Below are 23428 nucleotides of genomic sequence, written 5' to 3' on the forward strand. Positions count from 1 at the left end.
CATTGGTTTGGTAGGAAATCCAAAATGTATTGGTCATTCTGTCATAGTAAAAATACTCACTGAGGGCGGCTAGGCAGGACAAAGCAGATGTTTGTAGCCTGGCATTTTCAGGAAACCTGCGACAGGCCTTCACCACGACCTGATGAACTCCATTCAGAACAAGAATATTATAGTAGCTCTCTGCAGGAGAAAAGAAGAGTGAGGAAATACCATTTCCTACGTCTACCCAACGTTGCCATTCAGTTGCTGATGCTATTAATGTGCTGTGTGACACAGTAGTTATTATAAGTGATATATTTGTCAGAAAACATCCATCAGAAGCACTTGCCTGCTGTGAATTTCTGCAGCAGGCAGCAGCCGGCCTCTTGCACAGACTCGCAGAGGGGAAATGAGGCCATGGCCTGGCTGACGAGGGTGTAGCAGCGTTCCTTTTTGGACATCAGTATCTCCACATTGCTGGCTGTGGTTGATTAAAACTGTTAGAAACTCTTTATGTGCTTGGAGAGAGCCTTCAACCTAATGGTAAATATGTGATAAAATGCTAGTTTTGTGGGACTTGGTGTGATTGCAAAATCACGAAAAAATGTTGGGGCTAGACATTATTTATCAATTTAAATATTACAATGATGCCAAGCTTTACTTATCAATTAATTTAGATAGCACAGGAGTTCTCAGTTTTTGAGACACGACTCACCAGGTCCAGCCAATGGCAGCAGAACCCTTATGGTGTTGATCAGCAGGTCTTCACTGTCCTGAAACTGTCGAGCTGCATTCAGAACCACTGTGTGGTCCTGCCTCTCCACAAACTCCACCAGATGGTCGTCAGGAACTGCACAAAACCGCACACAAACAAACAACAACCACGCTGGCAAATATAGATATATATCAACTGTGATAACTCAAATATATCAGTTGTTACTGTGATATAAACATGCATATACTGATTAACTTACAGTTTTAGGAGGTTTGACTAAATAACTATAAATAACCTTTTATAATATTGATCATTTTGTTCCAATATAAAGTTATATATTGTAATAAATAGCTTCAGATTCAAGATTTTTATTTGTCACATGCATTGTTATAGCAGCATGCAGTGAAATGAAGAAAAACAGTTATATATTAAATAAATTAAGCTTATTAAATCATGAAATATCTATTATTATTATTAAATGTAATTATTCTTATAATGATAAAAGCAAGCACTGAAGTCCAACTTTAGTTTCACATGCTTTATTATTTTTTTTTACATTCAAAACCTAGTTATCAGTAAGCCTCTGTGCGTGTGAGTGTGTGTGTGAGAACACACCTCTCCTCAGAAGCCGCTGCAGAGCCAGACAGCCCTGGAGCTGCACCTCCTCACTGCGGGGGAAAGACTTCATGCCGTTCACTATCAGATCAAACACATCAACGTCCTCCTCCAAAACACGCAGCAGAATGTCACCTGTCAAAGGTCAACAGACATCGGTAAAGATGCCACACAACAGTGACGGTACGGAGGAAAGCAAAAGACAATCATGCAATCGGAATTTAATCTAAAACGAAAGCAGATTTGCTGCATAGCATTGCAACAAGTGTAAACTATATGGGTACATAGGTCAGTACAGTTATTTGTTTGGTTTAATTGATGTTCAAATTGTGTCAAATGTAAAAAGTTATTTAAAGTTATTTACAGAGCAAGATGTCTGGTATTGTTGTGATTATTCTATTTCTATTCTGGTTATTATATTTATTTTTAAGTTTTACATTGTTCTCCATATTCACTAGGGTTCTGTTGGGGGCTTTGCGTCTTCATTCCTGCAACTGGAAATGTTACATTACCTGACAACCCATTGCAGGTTTGTGTGGTATGAAGGTCAGTTTACCTGATCTGAGCAGAAGTGCCAACACACGCAGCCCCACCATAACCACAGCACCATCTCCAATGTGCAGCGACAGCACCTTCAGAATCTGCCTGTGTGCATGCACACACACACACGCACACACACACACACACACACAAGTCAAAGTTCACATGCTGGGGCTTGTTTTCAGTTCTGCGAGAAACCAATATGGACTTTTTTGTGATGCAACAGAATGAAATGAGTCTTGGACTTACTGATGGACACCAAGGACCTCCCAGTCCTTTGCAACATCTAAAGGTCTGGCCAGCTTCTCTAACGTTCTGGGACATATCTCCATCAATCTGCTAAGCAGTGACCAGCCAGCCTGAGCCACAAAGTGACAGCGACAAACGTTGAGACGGTTTCTTTCTTTCTTTTTTTTTTTTTTTTGTAGGTTGTTACACATGAGCCCATCAAAGACGTCTGAGTACCTGCTGCAGGCCCTTACTGCCGGTGTAAGAAGACAGCGCCACCAGCAGCGGCGTGTGCACGTCTTGGTCTTCAAACAGCTCCGCAGCTGTGGGGTGACACAAATGACAAAATATATCCCTCATTCAATGTTTCGGAAGACTAAATATACCCCAGGCTATATTTAACATGGTCGGGCCAGCGTGGAATGGACAGGGCGCATGTGCAGTGTTCCCTCAGGAATACTGTGCTGGGTTTTTGGCACAGACATAGGCAACTTTTTGCCATTCTCGCTTGTCACCTGCACTTCGTGACATCCTGTCCCCTGTTCCTCCACGGTTCTTACCGCAGCCGTCGGCGTGGGCCAGGTACAGGAGGTCCTGCACGATCTGCACCATCGTGCCCAGCTGCTTGCCCTCCTGCAGGTTGCTCAGCCGAACGAGGAGCTTCCTCAGCTGCTCCTCCAGCTCCCCTCTACTCGCCATGGACCCCCAGCGAGCGTTCACGCAAGTGAAAGTTCAGCATCGCGCGAACGAGTCGCCGCAATGCACCTCAAAAAATATATATATTTATAAATCAGTTCTGTACAAAGCGACATGACGCCTGCTTCTCTCGCGGCGACGGAGCCCTTCCTGCGGCGCGTCCCACCCCGCCCGTCCGCCCGATCCGGGGCCGCGGCGTGTGCCCGAGTCGTCGGGCGAGTCGGGACTCCTGGCAGGAGAAATCATATGACTCGTGGCCGTGAGACGGAGACTTCCTGGTCGGCGGGGCGGCGCGCCCGAGTCTCTGCGGGGAACCGGGGCGCCCACGACGGCTGCGGTCCGAGGTACTATTGAAGTGAAGGCGATTACGCGCCGCGTGTGTGTTGGTTGTCTCTTGGATAATGTAGATAAGTTTTTTTTTTAAATGATCATTGCATACTTTTTTAAAAGAAACATAGAGAGGTTTAAATAGTCAGATATGTAGAAAGTAGTTTAGTTTGTGTACCATCCGCCTTCATTACAATGCAAACAATTCATCGACACGCACATTACTTGTAATTATTGTCACTATTATTAATAAAAAGAATACAAATCAATAGGTACACTTATACAATGAAATAACATGTCTCGATGTTGCTCTCAGTCACACGATATTTTATTTGATTTCTTTTCTGATATTTATTTCGTTCGGAGTTCAAACAGGGCCAGTTTCTTTGTCGTGGCTGTTGGGCGCACAGGTGAGCTGGGGGTTTTTTTCTGTTGTAGTAAAGATTAACATCACTGGTGACTGAAGGATCTCATGACCGCTCCGGGATAAACAAAGCACTTCCGCGTCGATGAGGTACCAATATTACGTCATCAGCCGAGGGTTGCCAAGTCAGCGGGATTTTCACGCGAGTTTGGAATTGGCTTAGAATAGTCGTCGCGGGATAATGTGTTGCCTCCCCCCTTTTGGATTTTAGAAATTACACAGTTTTATATCTAGACTACAGTTGTATGTAAACGGGATAATATACGAATGTCCCAAACCCCAACACTAATCTGACCCAGAACAGAACTGCGCAGGACTGTCCCATCGTCCCTATGATTTACATTTACATTTACAGCATTTATCAGACGCCCTTATCCAGAGCGACTTACAATCAGTAGTTACAGGGACAGTTTCCCTGGAGAGACTTAGGGTTAAGTGTCTTGCTCAGGGACACAATGGTAGTTAGTGGGATTCGAACCCGGGTCTTCTGGTTCACAGGCGAGTGTGTTATCCACTAGGCTACTACCACCCGTGATCATCTACCTCCGTTCGTTCGAGCGTACTCCACATAAAAATAAACTAAATTGATAAATGAATGTATGTGTACACAATGTGCTGTGTACTGTGAACATATACATATGATTTAAGGCGGCGTATCTAATGTGAATGTAAATGCGAGACAGAAAGCATCATCAGACCGAGGGAATGTTCTTATGGTCAACTTTCGCTTTTTTGGCAGACATGTATTCCAGCAGCTAGTTACTGATGCTGACTTCTGTGTTCCATAAAGCAGGTGAGGATGAATTTACTCTGTTGGACCTGAGACGATCAATGGGGGAGAGGAGGAAATTAAGAGACGATCGGTCCCTGGTCAGGGTTTCCACCAGTTCGGGGATCGGAAGCAGTGGAGCTGCGGCCTTTGCCCCTAAAAGGGACCCGGGCCCCCACAAAAACTCTCCAGACACCCCCTGCTTCATCTATGTCCTGGCCTCCTTTTCTGCTCTTGGTGGGTTTTTGTTTGGCTATGACACTGGGGTGGTGTCAGGGGCAATGATTTTGCTCAAAAAGGAGATGAACCTGAATGCGTTTTGGCAAGAGCTACTAGTCTCCAGCACAGTTGGGGCTGCAGCACTGTCGGCCCTGGCTGGGGGATACCTGAACGGTGTCTTCGGCAGGCGGATATGCATCTTACTGGCCAGTCTGGTTTTCTCCCTCGGTGGTGTAGTGTTGGCCTGGGGACCCAACAAAGAGGTCCTTCTTTTCGGGAGACTTACTGTTGGACTTGGGATTGGTAAGTTTTTCTCAAATGAAAATTTTAACTTGTATACAGTAGAGGCCAAACGTTTGGACACACCTTCTCATTCAATGTGTTTTCTTTATTTTCATGACCATTTACGTTGGTAGATTCTCACTGAAGGCATCAAAACATTTAGGGAATTGCATGTTCTAAAAACACTGTTCCAGGAGTCCAGCTCCAGGCTATAGCCCATCTACCACTGTGCACAGTTTGTCAGCCATCCGTTACCCCCTTCATCGATGTTCAGTTTCTGGTGCGATTCCTGACATAGCAGAGTCAGTGTCCAGCATTTAAAAATGTAAATCCTGCAGCTGTCCCATGAATACAGACCGAACAATGAAGGGAATGCTGAGTACACAAAATGAAATCAGTCATAAACTGTACAATAACTGAACATACGTAAGGAAGTGGCCGGTGAGCATAAATCATATGCATTCATTTAAATATTTTCCTAATACAATTTCTTCCCCCCAAAGGTATAACATCTATGACAGTTACAGTATACATAGCAGAGGTTTCTCCTTCTCACCTGAGAGGGCAGCTCGTCACCATCAACACGCTTTTCATCACGGGTGGCCAGGTCGTCGCCAGTCTCGTTGATGGAGCGTTCAGCTACCTGAAGCACAACGGATGGAGGTGAGTTACCACTCATTCCCCATGTTTACTGCGATTAGTAATATTGTATGTATGATTAGTAATTACTGTGGAGTAGCAATTTTGCATAAAAGACAAGTTGGTTGGTATGTTGCATTAATGCTTTCTTCTTCTTACCTGTCTGAAGGTATATGCTGGGCCTTTCTGTGATTCCAGCTGTGCTTCAGTTCGTGGGCTTTCTTTTTCTGCCCGAAAGTCCTCGTTGGCTCCTTCAGAAAGGCCACACCCAGAAAGCTCAGAGTGTCCTGAAACAGATCCGCTGCACTGACAACGTGGATGAGGAATATGACACCATCAAGACTAGCATTGAGGAGGAAATGAGGGAGTCAGGAGGAGGTGAGCTGCAAATATAGAAGACATAGATAGTGTAATTTATGCCGCGGTCAGGTTCGTCCATTTGTCCAGGTACTACAGTTCATGACTATGAGTTGTGCCGGATATATGATTTGTAATGTGACCATTAAAGTGTTACTGTCTTGTCCAGCAGGTGGCCCAGTTATATGGCGCATTCTGACGAATCCTCCAGCCAGGCGTGCCCTGATTGTAGGATGTGGCCTTCAAATGTTCCAGCAGCTTTCAGGGATCAACACTGTCATGTAGGCACCCGTCTTTATGATCATGAGTCAGTGCAAGACCACTGGAGATCGCTACTGCATTCTACATATTATTCAGTTATTAGCAAACTGTGCTGGAACTTTGATGGGGCATTTACTGAATTTAGTATGCAAACTTGCTCGCAGTGGAGTACCCTGATGTCATGGGCAGTGGTGGCCTAGCGGTTAAGGAAGCAGCCCTGTAATCAGAAGGTTGCCGGTTCGAATCCCGATCCGCCAAGGTGCCACTGAGCAAAGCCTGTCATGGCTGCCCACTGCTCACCAAGGGTGATGGTTAAAAGCAGACGACACATTTGGTTGTCACCGTGTGCTGTGCTGTGAATCACAATGACAATCACTTCACTTTCACTTTTTTGTTGGCTGTTCACTTTATCACTTTACCCAAAGAGACAGTGAGTAACTGTCTACACTTTTGTGTCTCCACCTGAAAGGGTGATGAAGTAATGATCCCCAGGGGGCATATTTTATAATCTTTTCATTGATTTTGAAGCCTTGCTATGCACAGCCCCCTGTTTGATAGAGAGTAAATTAGCCAGGGGCCCAAATTTTACACATTGTACCTTTTAAAGATATGATATTTATTGTAAAATATCTGTTAAAAAGCTCATTCCGATTCATGCCTGCAATAAACAAGGTGCGGCGTAATGCGCATATAATTTCCAATTACCATCTTACGCAGTTTCAGATTGTGATACTAAGCAATTACACGAGCCACTCTGATTCCTTATCAGGTACTACAGTGCTACTATACTGCAGATGGCAGGAGTGCGGGATGATAAGATGGCCATCTGGTTGGCAGCAGGCACTGCTGGCACCAATTTCCTTTTCACCCTGGTGGGGGTGTGGCTGGTTGAGCGCGTTGGCCGCAGAAAGCTAACACTGGGCAGCATCATCGGTGAGTTAAACCGAGCACTCAGTCTGTCCAGAGAAAGATCAACAATGCTTGGGAATTTTGAACAAATTTAGTAGACTGAATTAAGTGCTTCTAATGAATGCGTGCTTTTATTGTTGGTGTGCTGAAATGTGTAGGTACCGCTCTGAGTTTAGCAGTCTTGGCTATCGCATTCCTGCTGTCTGCCCAGGCTTCCCCGGCAGTGACCTTTCACCCCACTGATCCATCAATTAACGCAACCTGTACACAGTACAAGTAAGGGCACTGGGAACATATATTTTATGCTGTATTGTAATTTTATAATTGCATAGACCATTTTAATGATTTCTCATGTGACTTTTTTTTTTCAGTACAGTAGTTAAAAAATATATGATTTTGCTTTTTTAAACTAAGCTGTCTAGTTTCTGCTCATGAATATAATTTTTTTTACTTAATTTATTTTCCGTTTTTACTTTAAAAGAAAAAAAGCTGTCTAATTTTTTTACTTTACTATAATGCTACTGATAGCAGGTTGGGTTTATTTATGTTACGGTAATACTAAAATATTAGGGGGGAATGATTAATTACATTTGTTTAGTCAGTGTTGTTAATGTTAATTAAATGTTTTTGTGTCAGGTGTTGAGAAACATTAAATATAAATTGAATTGATTGCAATCCACCCACTGCTTCGTTTCAGTTTCTGTGAGCCCTGCATGCTGGACCCAGGCTGTGGTTTCTGCTATTATGAGAACAGCACCACTGTATTCGACTCGTCCTGCGTTCCTGTCAATCCAGCCAACACTGAAGTGGCGGTCTGGGGCAGGTGAGGTGCTCCGATGATAAATGCCACTGGATTTTCTATCTATATTCATAATTTAGTTAATTAAATTGTCTTACTGATTTGGTGTCCTTGGCTTTTCACTTCTTAGTTGTTCCAATGTCACCCAGCAGAATTCTGGGATGTTTTGGGCCTACAACTATTGCCCCACATCATATTCATGGCTTGTCCTGTTTGGTCTCATTCTTTACCTGGCTTTCTTCGCTCCAGGTAGGAGCTACAAGCTTCCAGAATTTCCCCATAATCAGGTTTCCTTCACACTTTCATTTTCACATATGATCTGGCCACATGCTGAATGTGGTTTTGGGCTCTCCATGTCTTAGGTATGGGTCCCATGCCATGGACTGTGAACTCTGAGATCTACCCCTTATGGGCGAGAAGCACAGGAAATGCCTGCTCAGCCGGAGTCAACTGGATCTTCAACGTCCTGGTGTCTCTAACCTTCTTGCACGTGGCTGAGTATCTCACCTATTATGGTACACGCTGTTGTGAATGATAATGATCTGAACACCTTGTAACATATTTACATGTGGTTCATCTTCAGTAACATTAATAACATTAATTCATGTCTCCTTTGCTTTTGTCTCAGGAGCCTTTTTCCTCTACTCTGGACTAGCCCTGCTGGGCTTAATATTCATCTTCAGCTGCCTCCCGGAGACAAAAGGCAGGCGGCTGGAGGAGATCGAGTCTCTGTTTGAGAGTCGCCTGTGCATCTGCGGGAACCAAGGCACAGGACACGCGCAGTACACCAGGGTAAATGGAGGCAACATCGCCTCTGATGCTGATGCTTCTGATGACGAGTAGACTTAGGGAGGAAGGTAGAAGTCCCCAGTCCCTCCCACTGTCTCTCTTCGTCTTCTGTGGGGTCAGCAAAGTTACTGATCTGAAGATTTGGGCGACACCAAAGCGATTACATTCCAGAAAGACAGGTGGCTTGTTGTCAGCATATTGCTTCCGTTCGATTTCAAAAACTGGTGAAAATTCTTACTGACAGATAGATGGTAGGAATTTGAGATTATACGTGATTTTATTACAATAGTTGTCAACTTAGAGTAGGTGAATAAAACCAAACGAATAAATACTTCCCAATTCTCTGGAAAACACTGTGATTACATGGGAAATAATTTGTTAGGATGAAGGTCTGATCAGTGTGCTGTTTTTTTTTTTCTTTTTCTGTCTAACAGTTATACTGCAATTGGTTGTTACAAAGGACTGATTGAGAGAAATTGTCTCAGAGTGACAATATCCCTCAGCGGTATTCCATTTACTGTTGCAACATGGCACAGCCTTGGCATCCTCTGTGTTGTAAACACAATAATGCACTGTTATATCCTCAACCCTGTAACCGCAGATATAGTGTAATAGTATTCATATGGTGGTGTGCATTATTGCATAAGTGTGCACTGTCACACCTGAGACCTGCAATGTTTAAATTCCCACCATCAATCAAGATCACATAATGGTGTTTGTGGCAGGATGACAATCATGTCCTACCCATTTTACATTTTTACATTTGATGTGACGGAAGGGTGTTGAATTTTTCACTCTGAAACCAGGCAATGACATTGCACACATAACAGTAGATATGGGCAATATTCAATATAATCATTAGTGTCAGAGCCACCTTTCAGAAAACCTAATGCTAGCTCATTTTTCAAGCCTAATCAATAAGGACCCATTTTCACTCTATTGTCTTCTTCAGTTGTAGTAATATAGCAATCGTTCGGATGGGGGGAAAAAACGCCATTTCTGTCTCTCTTTTTTTTTTTTTTTTCCTTCATGCACAACTAAAGTTTATGTTGGGGAACCTCACTGGGCACAGCTTTGCACTTTTCCATTTGACAGATGACAACCGAAGCTGCAGTGACTAGCGTTCTAATGAAGAGGTATGGATCAGCCGGAACAAGATCAGATCTCTGTACAAGGTTTTGTGAAAAGCTATACTTTACTACGCAGAAGGATTTGACACTATGTTGAACAAAATGCGGTTGAAGGGAAAAGCATATTTACTGTACAAGGCGTGGTTCTTACCTTTCCTTGCTCTTGCGTAATCCAGGAAAGGCCCAGAGCATTATGGGATTTCCTAGAAAATGTTTTTTAAAATGTACAGTGAACCTCTGAATATCTGCACACAATTGTACATCCAGGCTTCATTCATATTTGTACTGAAATCATGCTAACCACGAATATAACATTTGATTTCAGAACACTGCCAGTAAAAAATGATTGTAAGGGCACGTTGTGTTTTGTATGTGTGTTTTGTCCTATTTTTAGGACAAAAAAAGTATTTTAATAAATGTACATTTTTGCATAAGTGTCAGTGTGCATTAGCTACATCATCTAGGAGTGAGTGAGTGAAAATATTACTATGATCCTTGAGAGGACATGCAAGCAATGGCTCTGAAGGTCCACCACTGTCCATTCACTTCCTCATTCTTTAGGTTATTGTACCATTGTCATGTACTGAAACATATCCGGCCCCAGCAACAATTAAAACAGCATCATTACAATCAGTGGGTGTGCAGACGATTCTTGTAAATTTACCTGGATTTTCCTGCAATAAGATAACATGTACACTCAGGTCAAAGTTTCTGTCATGTGAAAGGTCCTTGGTTAGATACCAGGCAATAACAGGCTCCTTTCTTGGCGCAGTAGTGGCCCAGCGGGTAAGGGCACAGACCCGTAATCGGAATTCGAATCCAAACCACCAAAGTGCCACTGAGCAAAGTACCGTCCACACACACTACTTTCAGTGGGCGCTTTTCTTGGCTCCCCACCAAGGGTGATGGGTTAAAAGCAGAGGACACATTACACTGTGTGCACTGGGTGCTGTGCTGTGTCGCATGTGCCAACTAATCACTTCACTAAACTGTATACAGTACAGGCCAAAAGTTTGGACACACCTTCTCATTCAATGTGTTTTCTTTTTTTTCATGACCATTTACGTTGGTAGTGTCTCACTGAAGGCATCAAAACTTTGAATGAACACACGTGGAGTTTTGTACTTAACAAAAAGTGGAGACCTGGCCTCCACAGTCACCGGACCTGAACCCAGTCCAGATGGTTTGGGGTGAGTTGGACCGCAGAGTGAAGACAAAGGGGCCAACAAGTGCTAAACACCTCTGGTGTTGAACTGTTGGAAAACCATTTCAGGTGACGACCTCTTGAAGCTCATCGAGAGAATGACAAAAAGTGTGCAAAGCAGTAATCACAAGTTCACAACTCCACATGAGTTCATTCATAGTTTTGATGCCTTCGGTGAGAACCTGCCAATGAAAATAAAGAAAACACATTGAATGACACAAAATTTTGTGTATGTGTACTGTATGTGTGTGTGTGTGTGTGTATGTATATATATATATATATATATATAGAGAGAGAGAGAGAGAGAGAGAGAGAGAGAGACTGTTTAAGTTGTGTAACTATAACGACAAAGTCACCACTGAGAGACATTCATTCTGAAATATTAATTTACTGTTTGAATAAAATGATTACAGGAACCCGCAAGGAAAGACACCCTGTGCCATATTTTACAAAAAAATTGGGCGGATGGACATAATGTGTCTGGCCACAGCTGTGGAATGAAATGCTGTCACAATGAATTATGAACCAATCTATGTACACGTGCGTGTTCTTTATGAACTCCACTTCTTTGAAAGTGATTTCATCGTCGGCCTCCAACCACCAAGGGAAACCTGTAATACTCTTATGCTGATGACACCCAGCTCTATCTGTCATTCCCACCAGAAGATGCTACTATAGCAACAAAAATTTCGGCCTGCCTCTCAGACATATCGGCATGGATGTCTGAGCGACACCTCCAACTCAACCTATCCAAAACCGAGATTCTGATCTTTCCGGGCAACAATTCCCCTCAGCAAAACCTTTCAATTCAAATTGGCTCGCTACTGTTAACACCTACGGCATCTGCAAAAAGCCTTGGAGTTTGGATAGATGACAAACTGAGTCTGAACCATCACGTTGCTGCGATCTCCAGATCCTGCAGGTTCACTCTCTACAACATTCGCAAGATTCGGCCTTTTCTCTCGCAACAGGCTACGCAGCTCCTCGTCCAGGCAATGGTCATCTCCAAACTCGACTATTGTAACTCTCTCCTGGCTGGAGCCTCTGCAGTCACCATAAAACCACTCCAGATGATCCAAAATATGGCAGCCCGCCTCATCTTCAATCAGCCAAAATACACCCATGTTACACCTCTTCTCACCTCCCTCCACTGGCTCCCGGTAGCTGCTCGCATTGAGTTCAAATCCTTGATGCTGCCTACATGGCTGTAAATGGAACTGCGCCCTCCTACATCAATACACTACTACCTAGCTACACTCCTGCACAGAAGCTACAATACTACCTCCTACATCAACACAATACTACCTAGCTACACTCCTGCACAGAAGCTACAATACTACCTCCTACATCAACACAATACTACCTAGCTACACTCCTGCACAGAAGCTACAATACTACCTCCTACATCAACACAATACTACCTAGCTACACCCCTGCACAGAAGCTACAATACTACCTCCTACATCAACACAATACTACCTAGCTACACCCCTGCACAGAAGCTACAATACTACCTCCTACATAAACACACTACTACCTAGCTACACTCCTGCACAGAAGCTACAATACTACCTCCTACATCAACACAATACTACCTAGCTACACCCCTGCACAGAAGCTACAATACTACCTCCTACATCAACACAATACTACCTAGCTACACCCCTGCACAGAAGCTACAATACTACCTCCTACATCAACACAATACTACCTAGCTACACCCCTGCACAGAAGCTACAATACTACCTCCTACATCAACACAATACTACCTAGCTACACCCCTGCACAGAAGCTACAATACTACCTCCTACATCAACACAATACTACCTAGCTACACCCCTGCACAGAAGCTACAATACTACCTCCTACATCAACACAATACTACCTAGCTACACCCCTGCACAGAAGCTACAATACTACCTCCTACATCAACACACTACTACCTAGCTACACCCCTGCACAGAAGCTACAATACTACCTCCTACATCAACACAATACTACCTAGCTACACCCCTGCACAGAAGCTACAATACTACCTCCTACATCAACACACTACTACCTAGCTACACCCCTGCACAGAAGCTACAATACTACCTCCTACATAAACACACTACTACCTAGCTACACTCCTGCACAGAAGCTACAATACTACCTCCTACATCAACACACTACTACCTAGCTACACCCCTGCACAGAAGCTACAATACTACCTCCTACATCAACACACTACTACCTAGCTACACCCCTGCACAGAAGCTACAATACTACCTCCTACATCAACACACTACTACCTAGCTACACTCCTGCACAGAAGCTACAATACTACCTCCTACATCAACACACTACTACCTAGCTACACCCCTGCACAGAAGCTACAATACTACCTCCTACATCAACACACTACTACCTAGCTACACTCCTGCACAGAAGCTACAATACTACCTCCTACATCAACACAATACTACCTAGCTACACCCCTGCACAGAAGCTACAATACTACCTCCTACATCAACACACTACTACCTAGCTACACCCCTGCACAGAAGCTACAATACTACCTCCTACATCAACACACTACTACCTAGCTACACTCCTGCACGCTCTCTCAGATCGGCAAACGAAAGGAGACTAAAAATTCCTTCTTCACGGGGTCTCCGATTCCAATCATCTCTGTTCTCCGTTGTTGTCCCTGGCGGGTGGAACAACCTGCCCTCCTCCACACGACTAGCCGAGACTATCACCACTTTTAAGAAGCAGGTGAAAACCCTCTTATTCAAAAAATATTACAGACAAATCTAACACTTACACACGCACATGCGTACACATTGCACAAACAATACAAAAATGTATAAATACATTATAATTTTTTCTTCGTCTAGCACCTAACAATCTCTGAGCATGCTCTTCGCTGACAAGTTGAGCCTTATCAGGGCTCTTAGTTTGTAAACTCAATATTCTATAGAAATCGAACGAGAATTGCTGATTTCTTCCTCTTGTAAGTCGCTTTGCTAAATAAAGTAAAGTAAAGTAAAGTAAAGTAAAGTAAAGTAATACCGCCACATGACCACACGAGTGCGCAAGTGATTTCTTTTACCTACAACTTGCCAACACAGATCTTTCTAAAAACCACATCAATTGCAACAACAACAACAATTGGAACATATATTTGATGAAAGGATGGATACTCGTACTTACTCACGCCTTGCATGCTTCATTACAGGTCTTTCACGACCACCATTTCATCTTTCATCATCACGAAGTTGTTTTGTATAATACGTGCGTTAAGGTGGACACATATTGTGTGATTCAAGGTTTTTATTTGTCACTTGCATAGTTACAGCAGTGCAGCAATGCATCCTTAACCACTCTGATTTGGCTATTCATACTTTATAGAATAAAAGGTTTTAAAAAATTGTAAAAAAAAAAAAAAAAATGCAAGCAAGATATTGTGTTCAATGAGACCATCATGGGTATTGTACAAAAGCTGTATACATTCTCATAAACTTTGCACCATTCGTGCACACTGTGGGCCCATACATTGTGATTCTGACCCGTCTACTCCGGGCGGAGAGGGCGGGGAGGGCGGGGCTTGCTGATGCATTGCGGCTCCGCGGACCGGGCACGCGAGACGACGGCTGGCGCGGCCCCGAGCGGGAGCCATGGCCGAGGGGACGACGAGGGGGCGACTTGGATTTTGAGCCGTCGCCCCACGCCGGAGTCATGTCGGCGGGACAGGACGAGAGCTCGGTGCGCGTGGCTGTCAGGTGGGTCGCGGGTCGCGTCGTGCGCGAGGGGGGCGATGCTGCGTCGCCGCGACGTTCCCGGGGCGGCGGAGGCTGTACCTGCCGACGCCACTGCGCATGACCGCCGTAGATGCTGCCTCAATGTCACGAAACGATAATAAAAACTACGAAACAATTACTTCTACTGTTGTCGCTGTCAGACGACGCAGAGGTCGAGTAATAGATGAAATGCCGGGCGTCTTGTACAGTTTCTTTACATTGAGGTGATTTTTAAAGAGATCCTCAAGCGCGATTCTAATGTGTATGGTTTTATAAGATCGGGTGCAAAAAAACAGTATGCGGGTTTATGGCGTTGAATCAGACCTCTAATGCACTTTAATGACGGTCCCTTACTCACGCCTTCTAAAGGCCGCTGAAACATGACGTGCAAAGTGCGTATAATGTGCAGTTCGGGCTTTATGCAAGGCCAGGCTTCCCTTCATGAAATAACATCTCCCGTAAGCCCCACTTGTGCCCGGCGTGGGGTGGGCGGGGGCCTGAGATTCTGGTGGCGACGCCGCATCGTCATTCCCGGCAAGTGCGAGCATCCGTGGAATACGAAGAGAGGAAAGATAAAACGCCTCGCACGGGGTGGTCTGGGGACGTACCAAAGCTTTAATCGAATCGTCGTGACCATTGTTGATTATTGCGCGTTTAGATGCGAGCCTGCAGCGGAGCTGGCCCAATGCTGAGTCAGCGGCGCAACAATCGGTGATATCATCGATGATATCATCGATGATGCCATCGCTTCTCCGCGCTGTCAGATACGATAGTTGCCCCCACATCACCCCGTGGACCCCCTCACGTTGGACCTGTGCCTGGATGTGGGCTAATGTGTCAGGGGCTCGATTCCAGCGTCGACGGTTGATCGATGAAAGACGAGCTTTCTCCAGAAAGTCCCTTTATCTGAGGCATTGTTCATTCACTGCGCTTTTGTTTTGTTTTTTTGTTTTTTTTTTTAAGAAAACAGGTACTTTGGCATTTTCAGTGGATTATAACATCGAGAATGTCATAACTTGCAATGTATTGAATACTAGATAATGGACTGCTTGGTCATCAGTATCTTGGTGAGGAGAAGCCAAAATCCCCTTGAACCTTTTTTTTGTTCTATTTTATTTGTGTTTTAAAAAGTTTTTTTTTTAAGGCAATCTTTACACGTGACGAGCCAGTGAGGTTGGTTGACCGCTCTCATTCTGGACAATTTAGACCCACTCCTGCCAATGCATCAAAAAGCAAGTGGAGCAGAAGGTCCGAATCACGGATCGATCGGTGGACATCAAAATGGGACCACAGGCGCTACCAAAAACCACACAAGCATCCTGCTTGGTAACCGGTAAACACTGGCCACCGTAACCTGTCTTCAGTCATGACACAGCAACGGCAGCTTACCTAGTAAGTAAGTACAGTAGAGTGACATGCCGTGGCCACGACTACTCGAACACGCTCCCGACTCGAACCGGGCCATTTTGAATGGGTGAGATGATGCAGCTCGCCCGCCCTCTCCAGATCGCCGGATGAACTGGCCTGTGCCTCTGCTTGTCACCGTGATGCGCTCACGCGCTGCTAATCGGTGGGCGCGCTGTCCTTCTGTGCGGAGTGTGTCAATCAGGCCCGATCCTCGCTGGCTTCCGCCCCGCCGTAAATCTGATGACGGAGCGGGCCCGTCCGCTTCTCGCTCGGAGCTGTGGCATGTTGTGCCGTGGACTTCCAGTTGACTACAGTAGAAACTGCACGGATTGTGTTATTTATTGGAGAAGTAGGATGGTGGATGCTTACAATCTGTTGAGCTCTTGCACTAGAATGAATGAATGAATGAATGAAGCGAAGTGATTGTCACATGTGATACACAGCAGCACAGCACACGGTGCACACAGTGAAATTTGTCCTCTGCATTTATCCCATCACCCTGAGTGAGCAGTGGGCAGCCATGACAGGCGCCCGGGGAGCAGTGTGTGGGGACGGTGCTTTGCTCAGTGGCACCTCAGTGGCCCCTACTTAAGCACCTTCTTCTGTTTGCACCCGCAGGACGGGTGTGCATTTAGCTGTCCATCGGTGACAGGACTGTTTGTTTCGTTCTTTAAAACGAGTCGAATTCCTGCAATTTATTTCTCTTGTTCACCCTTAATCATTAAAGCCTCCAGTAGCAATGCAACAGAGTCTTTTGTAAAGGTTCTTTGTCCGCTTCTTTCTTGTATTGTATTGGTTGGGGACGGAATGTCCCGCCACCGTCTGTCTTTTATTTTCTGCAGTGCCTCGGCAGTAAATTGTGTGCTTCCTATGTTTGTGGCAAACACGCCTACATTTTCATTTTGCACTTTGAGCCTTTAAATAGAAATAGCTTCCCCCCCAATTCTCGTTCTTGCTGAAAATGATGGCCTGCTGCTGCTGCTCCGTCCCTTCCAATTTTACTTTGTCGAAGTGGTGGAACCCGCTGGTTAGGGTTTTCCGTCCCTGTGCGTCAGTGCTGTTGATGGACAGGTCCCTCAGGCTCCTTTGGGCGGGAGCTTTTTTGCTATGGCGCTCTTTAGCTGCTGTGACAGGGCGCGGCGACGACACCCAAGCATGAGTCAGCACCTTCTGGATAATGTGATCAAGCGGTGGCCGATGGGCACAAAATGGTGCCTTGGTGTCACCATCAGTGACCGATTCCTCCATTTCTTGTTTCCTCATACAGTCCTGTGCCCCCTTTGTGTCTGTACTGATTTTGGGGTGCGAAGAGTGAACTAAGAAAACTGTCTGAAAAGCTGGGCAGTGTTAAAAATCTGGGTAATTTGTATCGTATTTTTTTTTTCTGGCTAATGTGTTGATTTTAAAAGAATACGTAAGGGAATTACATCTATTGCACGTAACTGTTCTATTCGAGATAAGTATCAACTACAAAATCATCTGTTAAAAACCAAGCGAAGCCTTCGATTGCATCGGAAGTCCGCAGTGCACTTCTTTCGTGGAGAGAATGGAAAAAGCGATTTCCTCCCACGCTGTTTTTGCTGTCCTGCAGAACTGTGATTTCGGGAGATTCTTGGATCTGCTTGACAGCGGGTTTGCCCTTAGAGAGAAATTTCTTCCAGTGGTTTGGTGTTGAAATGGTATGATGAAGATAGCTACTTTGCCAGAATGACAAAATATTTTCTTGTTCATATTCCAGTAGCATCACTATAGATTATCATTGGTATTGGATGCCTGAATTAGATTTTTGGGTGATGTCAGAGACTCATGGTGATATGCTCGACCCAGAGTGATTTTCACAACAATGTTTCCTTAGTTTTTTCCATAAATTACGTGCTGAATTTGTTTTAAAATTAAAATATTTATATTTTATATGAAATTGTGATTAGGGAGGCAGACAAATTCCAAGCCATAAGTAATATCATATTTACATGTAAAAATTCACATTTTAGTCAGTAAAATGAGGGATAGAATAGGGTCATTTTAATGTTCGTCTCTTGAGTTTGAGTTCCATGTGCCTGATTGATTGTCTCATGCTGATTTAAATTAGTTATGTTATATTTAATGATACCCTGGTCTCCCAACAGCAAAACCACTACGCTTTATTTACATTTATGACATTTACCAGGCACCATTATCCAGTCAGTCCCCATGGATCAATTTAGGGTTAAGTGTCTTGCTCAGGGACACAATGCTAGTACATGGGATTTGAACCTGGGTCTTCTGGTTCACTACTAGTAGCCATTAGGCTACTACCACCCTAACACCCTTATCACCTCTAGTTGACAATGGCTCACTGACTGGCCTGACTACTGAATTACGCAAATGTGATACATAATCTGGCATCTTTAATGCCTAAATACATATTTAGGCAGGTTGGGACTTTCATGTGGTTTAATGCACGGATAACAGGTCTGTGCATGTAGCACAAATTCATAGCCTTGGGCTATTTCCTCTTATCGGCTGATGTATCTGATAACATTAAGTGATTTATGAAGAGCTCTTCTGCTTTACCAACCCCTCATCTATGAATAAATACATTTTATCTGAAGGTGCATTCATCAAACGATTCGATGAATTCTAGTAAAACATGCAGCAGTAAAAATGTTTTAAATAATATGTATAATAAATGTACTAAACTAATAAACCAATTTTTTCCAGTACTTTTCCAGTAAAATATGGTGTGTCCTAGGGGTCAGCAGATTATCCAGTAATTCAATTTAAAATAATGTAAATTAAGTTGTGTTGTTTTTAATATGCCATTTCTACATTCCTGACAGCATGACATTTACCTCATGCTGCTGCCTCAGGTCTAAGAATTTATAAGATTATGAGATTATAGCGGATCATACTGAGTGTACTGTACTGCATGTGTCCTCGATGGACGACTGTCCCACAAAGTGCAAAAAATGTGTGACTGTCCCCTGACTGGCCCTATTTTTCAGTAATTGACATGGAGTTCTATTTCATGACCTTTTACCTCTGAAAGAGACTGAAACCATGCCTGCTATTCAGCCCCTGTTATCTTCCACCACTCATTTCTAACCCCACAATCAGGACTAATGAGAGGTTTCCTATAGCAATTCAGGATAAGTGTTCCTGTAGATGATCCGAAATATATATAAATGTATATAATATATTAAACAGGGAAATACCAACTGCTTGGCAGTAAAATTTTAAATCTGCAGTACACATGTCAATGGAAGCTGCATGGTAACATAGTGATTAGAGCCATTTTGCTGAATTTATAGCTTTTTATCATAAAGATCTCCCTCGTGACAACTTTGGCATAATCACAGGACTCGTTCAGGATCTCTTCAGTCAATGTTGAAACAAGCTGATTTTGCTCCTCCAACTCATGCCCTCCTTCCCTTTTGATATAAATGTTCTTAGGCGGCTGCAGCGCCGGCTTGCCTGTCGGTACCTGCAGGGATGCTGGAGCAGGTGATTAAGGTGCGAAGGTCTCGCATGCAGCCGGAACACCTATTTTTCACCATCCCGGGTGCAAAGTTTGATTTAGCCAGTGTTTAGGTCATCACACACTTACAAACACAGAGGTGGTCTGTTCTCATACACAAGCAAATTTCTGTGTTGTGGGGACACATTTCTTCCATTCTGTGCTGTGGGAACAAGAGGGGAATTCCACCGCTCATTCATACGTTCGCTTATGTTGAACATATATAGAATAATGGAATTTGTAGGATTTTTTTGAACGACAAATTCCCCAAGGCCTCCTGTGTCTATGTTGTAATTTAATATCTGCTGCAGTTACATTAATTGAAGCCTTATTAAATCAATAGTCTGGCCATTTTGTACATGGACCTCTTTAAAAGTGTGCTTTTTTTAATAGAATGGGTTATTTATATGTATGCGAAACCAGTGTACTGTAGGTCTTTTGTGCATGTGGACAGTAACAGGATTATTCTGCATTATTATACAAAATTACATTATAATACCACAGGAGCAACAGTACCATGTTTCTAAAATGGTAACTAATATCAAAAACGCACTCAATGATAAAGTAGTTTTATCCTCTATGGTGAGATATCAGCACTAATGTCTTGATCCCTTTAACCTGACCTTTGACGTGTTGATATGTCACTGTATAGCACTCCCTCCCGTGCATTATTGCTAAAATGTGAAATAAGACCTGCGTCATTGCACTTGGTTGCCGGTTGTCACTGTGATGCTGAAAGGATAAGGTAAGAGAATTTAGTCAGCTGCTAGTATGAAAAAATCCCAGTTACAGTGGGGTTGATGCAGTGTCTGTTCATTTTGGTTCATCCCATGGTGCATTAGGGTCTGACCTGGTGTCCGTTTACCCCCAATATATCTCATACTGCATTTAGGCGTCCCAGTATGGCGTACTGGTACTGGTGTCAGCTACTGCTGCTTATTATTTTAATGCCTCTTCATCTCACTACTCACTCACTGTCTGTGAGGGTGTGTTATTTTCGGCCGGTCATGAAAAGCCTCGCTGTTATGCCTCAGTGCATAGCGTCAATGGCACTGTGGAATGTGGCTCTGGGACAGGGGTCTCTCCCACAGTGTCTCTGAAAAACCTGCAGATCCTGTCCCACCTTCACGTCCTCAGCTCTTTGACCATTCTTCTTCGCCGTTCAGAGAGCGGCAGATCTGTAATTTGTCCCAGATCATATACCCTAAAAAAGTAGCTTCCAAACGTGTGAAGCATTGCAGTTGCTTGGTGATTGGATGTAAAAATGTGTTTTTTGAATGAATTTTTTAACTCTGTCAAGGGAGACTCTGAAGAAACAGTGGGTTCGTTTATTTTCTTATGGAAAAACGCAGACACGACTTCCTGTTTGTACCAAAAATTCTACAGGCTGCTCTCCTCCTCGTCCTGCCTCTCTCCTCTTCATTTGCATTTAGAGGTACACACAGCGAAACGGCGCGTCCTGGGGACATCTCATTGTGGGACTGGCTAAAAGTGGCTGTAATTCTGCACCATGACTGAGAACCTTCAGACACAGTATTAGGGGACCACTACCATTTACATGGAGTGATATGTTAATAAGGATATGTTAATCATATAGTTTGCTTGTGTACAACTTGCACTACTTATATTTTGAACCCCTTTGAATGGAGTAGCACTTTTTGGTCTCACATTGTCCTGAAGCTTGAATTCATGTCTTTCTCTGTAAGTTGCTTTGGATAAAACCAACTGTGAATTAAAAAGTGATTTCTTGTGATTACACATCCCCCTGTTTGATTGAGCTTAAATACAATTATAGCAGTCAAACTGGTTTAGCCATAGCAATAACTGTCACATAAATCACTCTGCTGGTCTCTGAGGGCCATCAGGAAAGAAGGTCTTCTGTCCACAAATAGGCCCGCTATGCTGCAGGGAAGTAGAAAAGCAAGGACTGGCAGCAAGCTGGTCACCTCTTATTTTTATTAAAATATAAAAACTCTCCTTGTCTACAGGACCCTCATCATGGTCAATAATCTAGTTGCACGTATTGGGCAAAATGATAAACAGCAGATGCGGCTAAATCTGGACAATCTCCCGGCTTCAGATTTAGTTCATTAGATTTCAGAGAATTGTTGTTTGAAAGAGACAGTATTCAAGTTGTTTTCCTGGTCTCATCCGACTACATGGACATGGTTCCAGAAATCCATGTTCTTCCATGGGTAATTCCATGTGAATCATCTGTAGGAGAGGCTTCCTTCTGGGACGACAGCCACGCAGCCCAGTTTAACGCAGTGTGCTTACAGCCTGACCCTCCGACCCCAATGCTGGCGCCCCTCATACGTCTACTGTCAAAAGTGGATATGACGCTGGCTACGACTGCTCTGGTCGAACCTGTCCTGGCAATCTTCTCATAGTCTGGGCCATCTTTATGTAGAGCAACAATTCTTTTTTCAGATCCTCAGACAGTTCTTTTTTAAGAGAGTGTAGAGTAGAGAGCGACAACATGATTTTGTTCATTTTTTATCATGTTGTACATAATATTTTCTACCATTTTACACCAAATTATCGTTTTTTTTTTTTTTGTGTTGCTGACGATTATTATTGCAGCATATTTTAATGATTAGAAGAACTATGAACTATGAACGTGATACTGGTAATAAGCATGTTTGTGAGGCTCAGACTGAATTGAAGTCCTGTGGGTTGTGGGCAAAACATTCTAACATTCTATCCTCGCTGCGATAAATATATATGTCATTGTCATGGCCAACGCGCCTCCAGCCCGCTAGAGGGCACCTCACCAGCCTGGGAGATGGCAACCCGGAAGAGGAAATGGAAGCGGGCGGTGGCAAGTATAAAAGGGAGGTAACACCAAGGAGACACGCCCGCTCTTTGTATGAGTTAAATGAGTTGTATGAGTTTACTCGCCAGAGACGCTAGTTCTCTTACCCACGACCTACGATAATTGAGATTCCCGTAATACGACCTTCGCCTGCCCACGACTTCGAGAATTGCCTGATCCCCTGGAAACCACGAAAGGAACCCCTTCCTGCCCCTGACCTTGAACCTACCTGACCCCTCGGCTAAGACGGGATTCCATGCTCCCCTACCTTCCTGGCCGCCCAAGACCTACTCCCGTCCTCCCAAAGATACCGAACCATCCTGAAACCCGCCGTCTTCCGGTTCTCCTCTGCCCCGGTCCTTCCCAAAGATCCCGAACTGACTCCCCACTGCGTTGCAGCGCGTCCATTACTTCCTCATTCCTAGCCGGCCAGGCGCCCCCGGTCCTCCTGCCCCGCTCGCCCAGCGTCCTCTACCGGTACGACGGCTTATCCCCACGCCGAAAGTATGTCTGCAAGTACGTCATCGAATTCCCCCTGTGACAGTCATATAAAATACACACACACGCAAACACACAGAAATACTAATTTTATGATTAATGGACTGAATCGTACTAGCATTCCTAGTCTGTGATTTGAGATGATTTTTTTCAAATTAAAGTAATTATGGTCATTATTGTCATTATAATTAACTTATGTGGGAATGACAATAAAGATGCTGACTCTTGACTCAAAAAAATCTCTTTTTGCCCTCAAGTTGTTCACCTGCTCTGTCAAGTTGGGTTGCCCATGTTCTCTTTCTGCATATAAATTTTGCATGATGGCATCTCCCCTGAGTGTCACATCCCTCAAAAATGTATGTGCTAGCCGCAGCAGAGCCGCACAGAAACGTTTGGCATGAAGTATTACATATCAGAACTTTTCGAAAAACCTTTTCATGTGACCCAGATTTGGTTCGTTCCACATGAACTCCAGATGTTTAAACAGATGTTTTTAATAATCAAAAGACATTTGGGAGCTTTTTGTTAAATATAGTATAATTAAAATG

The 23428-nt window shown here is 43.9% G+C and overlaps 3 protein-coding genes across 15 annotated transcripts in view; 2 read left to right on the top strand and 1 right to left on the bottom strand.

The window, feature by feature from the left end:
* Positions 1 to 3101, bottom strand: part of lrrk2 (leucine-rich repeat kinase 2) — a 25827-nt gene extending 22726 nt beyond the window's left edge. The window contains exons 1-8 of the mRNA XM_028957989.1: positions 2638 to 3101; positions 2315 to 2400; positions 2099 to 2208; positions 1866 to 1954; positions 1310 to 1444; positions 695 to 829; positions 329 to 460; positions 61 to 180 (exon numbers count right to left, since the gene is read on the bottom strand). Coding sequence (XP_028813822.1) covers positions 61 to 180; positions 329 to 460; positions 695 to 829; positions 1310 to 1444; positions 1866 to 1954; positions 2099 to 2208; positions 2315 to 2400; positions 2638 to 2776 — 946 coding nt within the window. The 5' untranslated portion in view covers positions 2777 to 3101. The remainder of the gene's footprint in view (positions 1 to 60; positions 181 to 328; positions 461 to 694; positions 830 to 1309; positions 1445 to 1865; positions 1955 to 2098; positions 2209 to 2314; positions 2401 to 2637) is intronic.
* slc2a13b (solute carrier family 2 member 13b) lies at positions 2807 to 10112 on the top strand. Of its 7 annotated transcripts, XM_028957997.1 has the most exons (12): positions 2810 to 3117; positions 3539 to 3614; positions 4318 to 4815; positions 5298 to 5457; positions 5603 to 5811; positions 5960 to 6071; positions 6821 to 6984; positions 7119 to 7236; positions 7658 to 7783; positions 7890 to 8008; positions 8122 to 8274; positions 8388 to 10112. In XM_028957997.1, the coding sequence occupies exons 3-12, from the start codon at positions 4356 to 4358 to the stop codon at positions 8600 to 8602; spliced, it is 1836 nt and encodes a 611-aa protein (XP_028813830.1). In that variant the 5' UTR covers positions 2810 to 3117; positions 3539 to 3614; positions 4318 to 4355; the 3' UTR covers positions 8603 to 10112. The 7 variants fall into 7 exon arrangements, with proteins under 7 accessions (XP_028813823.1, XP_028813824.1, XP_028813830.1 ...); XM_028957990.1 differs by lacking the exon at positions 3539 to 3614 and having other exon boundaries at positions 2807 to 3510; XM_028957991.1 differs by lacking the exon at positions 3539 to 3614 and having other exon boundaries at positions 2807 to 3510; positions 5963 to 6071.
* Positions 10113 to 14493: 4381 nt separating this feature from the next.
* Positions 14494 to 23428, top strand: part of kif21a (kinesin family member 21A) — a 30127-nt gene continuing 21192 nt past the window's right edge. For all 7 annotated transcript variants that reach the window (XM_028959063.1, XM_028959069.1, XM_028959066.1 and 4 more), the window contains exon 1: positions 14494 to 14646. In XM_028959063.1, coding sequence (XP_028814896.1) covers positions 14603 to 14646 — 44 coding nt within the window. In that variant the 5' untranslated portion in view covers positions 14494 to 14602. The remainder of the gene's footprint in view (positions 14647 to 23428) is intronic.

This window comes from Denticeps clupeoides, chromosome 17 (genome assembly GCF_900700375.1).
Source record: "Denticeps clupeoides chromosome 17, fDenClu1.1, whole genome shotgun sequence".
Taxonomy (NCBI): domain Eukaryota; kingdom Metazoa; phylum Chordata; class Actinopteri; order Clupeiformes; family Denticipitidae; genus Denticeps; species Denticeps clupeoides.